General features: G+C 49.1%; 1 protein-coding gene across 1 annotated transcript in view; it reads left to right on the forward strand.

The window, feature by feature from the left end:
• The window catches only part of FRMPD3 (FERM and PDZ domain containing 3), a 75,229-nt gene extending 66,355 nt beyond the window's left edge, over window positions 1-8,874 (forward strand). Inside the window, exons 13-14 of the mRNA XM_019521189.1 lie at window positions 334-1,155; window positions 3,877-8,874. Of these exons, the coding sequence (XP_019376734.1) occupies window positions 334-1,155; window positions 3,877-6,764 (3,710 nt within the window). The 3' untranslated portion in view covers window positions 6,765-8,874. The remainder of the gene's footprint in view (window positions 1-333; window positions 1,156-3,876) is intronic.
• The last annotated feature ends 383 nt before the right edge of the window (window positions 8,875-9,257 follow it).

Genomic DNA, 9,257 nt, shown 5'->3' on the forward strand with positions numbered 1-9,257 from the left:
TCTCTTGGTCCATTCCTGACCTATATTCCCATGCTTTCTGTGTGTTGATTCTGTGTATAAAGTCTCCCAATGTACAGAATGCAGGTGGGTACGCCAAGTGGGTTCCATCAGAATGGGGCCTACACCAACCAAGCTGGAAGACGCTGTGGGTGTGTTGCAGGAGAGCAAGCAGCTATGTCCAGGCAAAATGTGCCTGTGGTGTTGCTGCCTGTTCCAAGTCCACTCTAACACCCCAACGGATTTAAAGCTGAGGCAGGGTGCATGATGGATTTCCTACCTGCCCTGCCTCATCATGGGTGCTGTTCTAATATTATAAATGTGGTTTTGATTCAGATTACATCAATGCGCACAACATCCACCGGCCCACTGGAACGGGGCATGTGGGAAAGAAAGAGAGCGGGTTCTTGGGTGGTGCTGCCTCCAGCCCTGGAGAGCCCAACCCTCGAGTTTCCAAGGCATCGGACTCGGAGCTCGTCAGCTTTTGTTACCTGCACATGCGGGAACAGAGGAAGGAACGAGAGAACAGGACGGACATCAATGAAAACCTGATCTTCTTTGAGGAAACCAGGCCCAGGACCAAATCCGACCCTACTTCCAAAAGCTCTGGTCAAGGCTATGACAGTGCTGCCAATGAGTACAACCCAGATGGCCTCAATCGGGACCGCCACGCAATGAGGGCAAGGGCCAATACTATGGACAGCCACACAAGGAATGACACCATGCACTTCTACTGTGACTCCTGCAAAACCAAAATCAAGAGCAGGCTGGCTTCCCGGAAGGGCAGCAAGCCTGGCAGCTCCCGTGACAACATGGTTGATTTGATGTCCCTTCCTCCTCCAGGGAGCGATGAGGAAGAGGATGAGACCACCGCCTTGCTTCCTGCGATAGCTGCTCCACCTCCTGGCTTTCGAGATAACAGCTCTGATGAGGATGACCCTAAGCGGCGGGCTGCTGCACAGAGCCAGGAGCAGGGCCGGCACCTCTGTGGAATCCTGTACGATGAGATCCCAGTGACCCTCATAGACAGCGTGCAGACACGTACTGTCAGAGACCATGCTCAGGAGCTGGACGATGCCCTGGTGTCAACCCTGCAGGCTCTGGAAGCCCTGGCTGCTTCAGAGGATTGTCCACACCCCCAGCCACAGCAGACAGCAGGTAATGGAGAGGGCAGTGCCTTTCTTCTTCCCTGTCCCTTTCCTTCCCTTTCATGTGTACAAATTTGTGTACATTGGGTACATTTGTGTGCACGCATGTGTGTGTGTTCATGCACATATGCACACCTGTGCTCTGCCCTCCCCTCTCCTTTCATCCCTGTCCTCTCTTCTCTCTCTGTCTCTGTCTCAAGTATGATTTGCTGTATAGGGAAGCTTAGTAAAGAGCCAATTCCCAGAAAGAGTGGAGGGACTAAGAGGCAGGCTGGGGCTGGCAAGATCTGGGGACCAGCATATGGAATTATAGCAGATTGGAGATAGCTCAGCTCGGGCAATCTTTGTTCACAGCCTTTGTTTGCCCAGGGGAAGCTCCTTCCTGGAAGGAATCAATGTAAACAATCTACAAAAACAAACACACAAATAGCACAGGGTCTTTTCCCAGACCTGGAGAAAGTGCTTGGGCTTGGTGCTGCAGCCACTAGCCTTCACTCTCCCTTCTTTCTCTCCTGTTGCCTCCAGCAAACTCACAGTCTCTCAGCTTCATTCATGGTCTTCTTCCAGACCTCCAGGAGAGCAGCAGCTCTGAAGTAGGGCTCAGGGTTCATCCAGGAGTCTACCTCAGCTATGTTCAACTTCTGTTGTACTCTTTGGCCCAGGGAAAGTTCTCTGGCTCAGACTTCCTGCAGCCTCACAGCTCTCCTGTCTTTCTCCTTTGGGAGCTTTTTAACTCCCACTGGGCCAACCAGTTATCATTATCAGCTGGCCCAGTCCATCAAGGCAGCTTGAATCACCCTCTGCCTGCTTCTAGCTGGGCTACAGCCCCTAAGGCATGCAGCCTGCTACAGGAATCCTCTTTTCCATGAAGCACAATGATATTGGAACCAGCCAGCAGCCTCTAAGCAGGGCTGATGCACTGCTTCTCTGCATTTGATAGGTCTACTAACTACCTGCACCCTAGGACTGTCCACAAGCCAGTGCAAAAGGACCCCTGGCAGAGCAGTGCACTATGGTATGCAGGGAGTTTTCTCGGCTATGTAGAGTCCAAAAATCCTCCCCACTCTCACTCCCCATGACAGAACCTGGGGAATGTTTTGCCACAAAGTGCCATGGGTTCATTGACATGTTGTGATGAGAAGATTACAGGCAATCTGGGGAATTCTTTCCAGACAGGGTAGAAACAATGGTGGTAAATGACTCACTGGTTTGTGACCCTTCCTGCCAACAGCAGAGTTGGTGCATGGCACCTAAATAACCCATATACCCAGAGGGAAGCCCACTTTAACAGCTCATCAGAGAACTCAGGGTGATGCTGTTTTGGAGGAAGCTGCTGGGTCTGCTGACCACACAATGCATTGACAAGAACAGCTCTGTCCCATCCTTTTCCAAAGGAGAGAAAGACCTCCCTAGGGGTAGCTTTAGTTGAAGTGTGAATGGTGCTAGGCTGACAGTTTTCCTCTATTTGCCCACAGAGCAGGCACAATGTGGTCAGCAGGAGAAGCAGCTGCTTCCCTCCCCAAACTGCAGCCTGACAATGCATTTCTGCATGATTCTAGTAAGACCATCTCTCAGACTGAAGGGAGAGTTTAGCTTTTCTGGCACATTCACTTTCTCATCAGAACAGTTTGTGTCAGTTGTGAAGAAGACACCTGTCCTCTGTCAAATGGACTGAGACCCAGGCTGATTTCACACAGGCAGCTGTCAGAGGGTAATGGCTTTCAGTCACTAGGAATGTGAGATGGATTTGAACCAGTGACCTAGAAATGAAAGACTCCATTACCAATTCCCAAGCCACGGTCTCTCCCACCCAAGGCTGATGGTCTGAGACTGTGTGTTCTGTACAGATGACACTGTCATTCCCAAGCACAGTACAGTATCTTCATGTTCATGAAGCCACCTGTTACAGTGGCTACCTGCACTGTAACATCCTGGTTCTCTTGCACCTGCTTCTGGCAAGCTCCATTGTAACCCATGCCCCTGTTGCTTGGCAGTGAAGGTGCTGTCACTTTCCCTGAGCACCAGGCCTCTCCAAATGGAAAACATTCAGTCAACTTCTGCAAAGACAACACTTGCCTTTGAATGAAGCCCAGTTAAAGTTCGCCACCTCTCTTGATATGAGTAGGTTGGTAAAAGGGTGGTGAAGACTAACGAATCAGTACTGTAACCTCAACTAACCCCTGGATAACCCAAATGACCTCACAGTGGCACTAGCTTGGCTAGGTTTTCCCTTTAGGTACAACTGTACTATCAGATGGATTCTTATAGGTTGCATAAATGATATAACTGCACCAGCCAAGTGGCCCAGTTCTCACATGCTGCCCTGCTCACTACAGTAGTGCTGTTGTCACCAGATTTTCCTTATTGCTCCAGACAACTCCTGTGATCAGGCTATTCCTAACTCTGGACTCCTTCCCACAGCCTTTTTCCAGGACAAGTGCTCTCACTGAGTTGAGGTAGTTACCCAGACAGATGCTGGCAATTGGTCTTAATTGAAATTGCCTGGAAAGGATTCCTGATCACCAGTACAAGCATAGCCCAGAGCAGGTGAGCTACTAGAAACTCTTCTGAGCCCCAGAGATGTTTTTCATGAAGGTTTTGGTGGGAGGAGGTAACTGAGGTTCCACCACTGAAAATCTCCTTCCTGCCTTTCTGTGGTCCTTCTGACCCTCTATGTTCCTGTTTCTTCCAAATAGTTTGTCATCTCCATATTCCTCTTATGTTTCCTCAGGTCTGATTGTTCTGGCTGCCATCACCCCTGAATCATCCTTGGACTCTGGCCATGAAACAAACTCTTCTGAGCTGACTGATGTCTCAGAGATGGTCTCAGCTATGAAGCAGCACCAAAATGCAGCCTACTTCCTGGCCCAGCACATCAACAAAGAAAACCTGCTTACCAGGAAGGACCTTCCTTTCCGTATCCAGAGCTGCACAGCCCAGGCTGTGCTTACCTCTCCTTACCCCCTTGCACGCCAGGAGCCAGGCCCATCACTGAAACCAGCTTTCTCTAACCAAAGCCCCAATATCGCTAATGGCAGGAGTAAACAGGAGCAGCAGCACATGGAGCGGAGCTACACCCTGGCTGTCCAGCCAGTGTTGTCCCCACATCTTAATGAGCAGAACAGGAGTGTGTTGGTACCAGGCTCTGAGTGCAAAGGTGCCAGCCTCTCTAAAGCTGCCTTTGAGGTGTCACTGCATGCTGCGGCAGCTGCCTTGAGTGGAGAGCAGGTGAAGGACCTACGAGAGAAGATACCCAAAGAAGTCCGGCTGAGCCCCAAGCTAATTCTGGACCCTAAGGGTGGCATGACGCCTGCCATCATTTCAGCTGCTTTGCAGCAAGCTGCTAACAATAAGGGTTTGCCTTCCCAGGGGGCAGCCATGATGTCAACTCTGAAAGAAGACAAGCAAACCAATGGGACCAAAAGCTGTGCACCATCTAGCAGCAAACACTTACAACTAAAAGGGAGTGAGCTAGCTATAGAGACTTTATGCAACTGCCAAAAACAGCAGCAGCCTCAGCAGCAGCAGCCTCAGCAGCCACAAGATGAAGCCTGTCCAAGCCCTAAAGAACCTGCAGGCAGTAGGGTCGAAGAGTTCCATCTCCCCCCGGTGGGCAATGAAAAGTTGCCCACCAAGTCATTTCCCTCCAAGAGCTATCAGCAAAAAGGAAGCCAAGATCCTTCAGGGAAGCCAGCGAGCAGGGAGGCAAGTCAGAAGGCAGGAAGTGATGCTACAAACCATGCCTTTCAGAAACACATTGTTCCTTCGAACCAAGGGGAGAAGACGCAACATGAGAGTTCTGTCAAAAGCTTCAAAGCTGAAAGTAGTGGTCTTCTCTCTGCCTCTCCAAGTAGCACCTTCAGGACCACCAGTGAAGATCCCAAAGGGCAGATCCAGCTGGTGCCCAGGTCCGAGAGCCTACAGATAAGCACTGTGCCTTCCAAGAAATCAGAAAAGGTCCTGGAGGTGACTTCACCAGATGTTGATGTCCCAGCTAAGCCCAAAGTCCCCAAAGCCCCCTTCAGGTTGAAGAACCTCTTTTCTGCTACCTTCCCAACACGGCTGAAGAAAGAGACAGATGAGCGGCAGGCCCAGCTGCAGAAGGTGAAACAGTATGAGCTGGAATTCCTAGAAGAGCTGCTCAAGCCAAAGACAAAAGGTGATGTCCCTCCACAGGAATACCTGCACCCTTCCATACCTGGACGCTGCAGCTGTCAGCTGAGGAGCAGCCCTGTGCAGAAGGTCCCAGGGATGTCCAGAGAACAGAGGCGCAGCTGTGACTGTAAGCGGATTTGCAGAGGGGTGAGGCCACTCCCAAACCAGTTGGTGGCACCAGAAGCAGAGAGACAAGGGAGGGAGAAGGCCACAGATGACCAGAAGCAGACAGAAGCAGTTAGGCTTTCAAGCATGAGCAGCCCATCCAATGGCAGGCGGATACGATCCATGAGCTTAGAGTCCAGGGACTGCCGATCGGATCCAGAGAACAGTGTATCTTGTTTGACAACATGCACTTCCCGTGGAGAGTGCATGGGGGCACCACACTACAAGAAGCTCATGCGCCACTACAGTGTCAGCGAGATAGACAAGACTGACCGAACATCTCTCTCCTCTGACATCTACCAGAATGTCTATCCAGCAAAGCAGAAAGGTCTGCAGAAGGAGGTAGACCTCAGCATCCATGGCTCTGCTCTGAAGAGCAAGGTACAGGAATCCCCACGAGGAGGTGACCCGTCTTACGTTCAGATTGCACAGGAAAAGAAGAACCAGAAGAGCTCAGCAGTCTTCTCTGTCCAGGAGGAGATGTACCCAAGTCATGCTGAGCTGCAGGATGAAGACATGGAGGATGAAAAGTGTTGCTCCATCCGGTATTGCTTCTACTACAGGAAGTGTGATGTGGCAGATGATGGGAGCGAGAAGGATGAACTATCCTACTCTATCCCCATGCAGATCCTCCCTGGCATGAAGCTGGAAAATCAGATGGTCCCAGTTATGAGTAGGACCCTCCAGGTTCTGGATGCCACTGCCTGCAGCAGTCCTGATGACAGCCAGACCCAGGAAATAGACTTAAGGACCTCCACCTTTGAAGGGAGCCTGGCTAAGATCAGTGCCCTGCGAGGCCATGTCTACTCATTGCCAGACGGGTTTCTGCAAGTGCAGCTAGATACAAATGAGCTCCTGACCATTCTAAGGCAGTGTGTGGTGAGCCCTGAACTTCGGGACTGCAAAACCTACATCTCCCAGCTTGCTGAGTACAAGCAAGAGCTGGCCCTGAAGTTCAAGGAGTTTAGGGCCTCCTGCCGCAGGGTGGCAGCTGTTGATAAGAGCCCCACACACATGCTCTCAGCAATCACAAGCAGCTTCCAGGTGCTAGGCAGCCTCATAGAGACATTTGTGAGGCTGGTGTATATTGTGCGCTCTGAGTCCCAGCGCCAGGAGTTGCTGGCCAAGGTAGAGGAGGTGGTGCGCAACTACACTTTCTTGCTGAGGGCTGCAGAGGAGTCAACAGCCAGAATGCTGAGTCACCACCAGACAGCGGAGCAGCTGGCCCACCAATCAACCACGGTCGCGACTGTTATGAGCACGTTCACACGCTCCTTAAAGACATTGATCAATAAGTAAACCTGCTACAAAAAGAAATGAGCCAGTATATGCCGAGTTGCGTGTCAGTGGTTCTTGCATCACATCAGTATAGTGAGAGTGTGTGTCTGAAGGGAAGGCCTACATCCGGTAAGGGTTCCAGAGGCAAAGACATTTTTCGACTTCTCTATTAAATGAATAGTTACACTGATGGAGTTTGGAGGGAAAACTTGCATCCCATAATTAGTTGTCTAACAAGCCTGTCAGTGGGCTCCAGGCAGCCACTCTGCATGCTGTCCCATGCTGTCTTGGCAATGACCTTACCTGAGAGGTGTAATTCAGTCTCCATGCTGGCTTGGTTTCATTTGGTTCTGGGCCTCCTCTGTGCAGAGAGCTGACACTTTTTACTTTGTCATTGTGCTCTGAGCTATTCTGTTAGCAGAAACTGAGCTGAGATCTACTAGCTTCACTTTAGCCAGGATCTATTCAGAGCCAAACCAGTGTTTTTGCCACGTAAACAGCTCTTATGCCTCCAGAGTCGCCCAGATTGCAAATGTACCATTCAGTCAGCAGCAGCCGGAACCTTCAGTCTAACAATCCTTGCTGCGAGGTTAGGGACTGGGACAGAGGTCTGCTGTAGGGAGGGTACAAGAAACCTGATGTTGAGTTGGACTACCCTAAGAGATTCCACAATCCCAACCCAGATGTGCATGCACTAGTACTGATCACGGGAGAGAGGTAGTGCAATGTGACACCCCAGAGTTATAGCTTAATCTGTCCAAGCAGGGTGCCTTTGCCTTCTTCCTCTACTGGATGGAGATACCTGAATCAAAGAACCCATAGAGAATCCAGTCTATTCTGTGGTTATTACAAGCCAGAAACTGGGCTAGCAACTATGGGGAGACCTTCTTTACCTCCCCTCTCCAGGACTTGATTCAGCTCACTGTCTACAGCCCTGTGTGACAACATGTCAGTGTCCATAACAGAGAAAGAAACAGAATAAACCCAACTCATTTGCATCTGTAACATCAGGCTGCAGTTCAAGACATGCTTTGGGGGTGAGATACCCAGGCTCAGCTTGAACCAGCCAGTTCCACCCACCTCCTATCAGAAGCCCTGGCCCTCGGTGTGAGGGAATCCTCTTACTATCTGTGTTGGATAAATTGCCAAGAGAAATGTTATTTAGCATTCTGAGTTTTTTTTACTTCCAGACACACAGTGAAATGGTGCCTACTTGATTTCTGTCATTCCCTTGACGCTGCACCAAATCTAGCTTCTAAACCTAATGAATCAGAGCGCCTTAACTGGTGCATCAGTGCACCTTCCTGTCCTCCACAGCAGCATTGAGAGGAAATCCAAGGTCAGGCACCCACCTGTAATACTCCACCAACGCCACCTCATGCACACCTAGAAAGACCAGGTCCTGGAAGGAACCTTGGGTCTTTCTTTAGAGCATACCTGGTATCTGAAAAAAAGAGAAATTAGATTCACTAGTGAGGGCAGGTGTCACATAGGAGACTAGTCTGTAAGCTCAGTGAATGTGCCCCATTGCTTGCAGAGTGCATGGAGCTGATCAGTGATCTTGAAGGTATGATGGATCATCTCCCACCTCTATTTTTTATACAAGACGCACATTTGAAATCTCTTGTTCTTCCATAAGAGTTATGGAACTGCACAATGTGCTTTTAACACATGCATCCTCTATCTAGTGCAATAACATTCCCTATCCCATGGCTGTACCAGACTTTGGCCATTGTCATCAGTGAGGAAGAGAGGATCTCACTATATGGACTGAGCACCCTCTCATCTCCTGCTTTCAAGAACCATGTAGCAAAACATACAGTGGAATAGCCAAAGCGGAACTTAGTCCATGGTGGGCAATGCCTGTTACGATGCTGAAGGCTAACAGGGAGCTATGTTTTTCTTTCCTTGTCAATTATCTATTAAGAAACCAAGAGTTCCCCTGAGCTCCCTATAATGCCTATATCATTCCTTCATTAAATCTCTCAGTCTAATACAGAGGATTTTTTTTTATTGTCTGTATATAGTATATATAAATTTAAAAAATATATAAATTATATATAAATATATATATATACACAAATTTATGTCTTGTTTTACAAGCAAGAAAGATTAAATATATTAATCTTAAAATCCCAAATCACACTTTGTGTCTGTTCTTAAGACTGTGAAGTGATTGTTATTATTTATATGTTGCACCATTTGTAAACATCAAAATATACTTCCCTGCCATTGAAATGCAGTCAGTTCTTGAATAAAAGGCAGTAGTTTCTTAAAACACACTAAGTGCTACACTATACAATTGTTTCAGGGAAAGGAATACATGGAGATCATGGAGAAGTAGAGCTGAAAGGGACCTCCAGAGGTTATCTAGTCCAACCTCCTGCCTGAGGCTAGATCATCCCTGGCCAATAGTGCGCCCTGGGTTATCACTGGCGCACACTGCAGCACAAGAGGTTGCTGGTGAAGGAAGAGGTCACTTCCATTTGTTACTGCTGCCATGCAGGACATGAA

The sequence above is a fragment of the Gavialis gangeticus genome, unplaced genomic scaffold, assembly GCF_001723915.1.
Source record: "Gavialis gangeticus isolate Ggan-Ray unplaced genomic scaffold, GavGan_comp1, whole genome shotgun sequence".
NCBI classification, from domain to species: domain Eukaryota; kingdom Metazoa; phylum Chordata; order Crocodylia; family Gavialidae; genus Gavialis; species Gavialis gangeticus.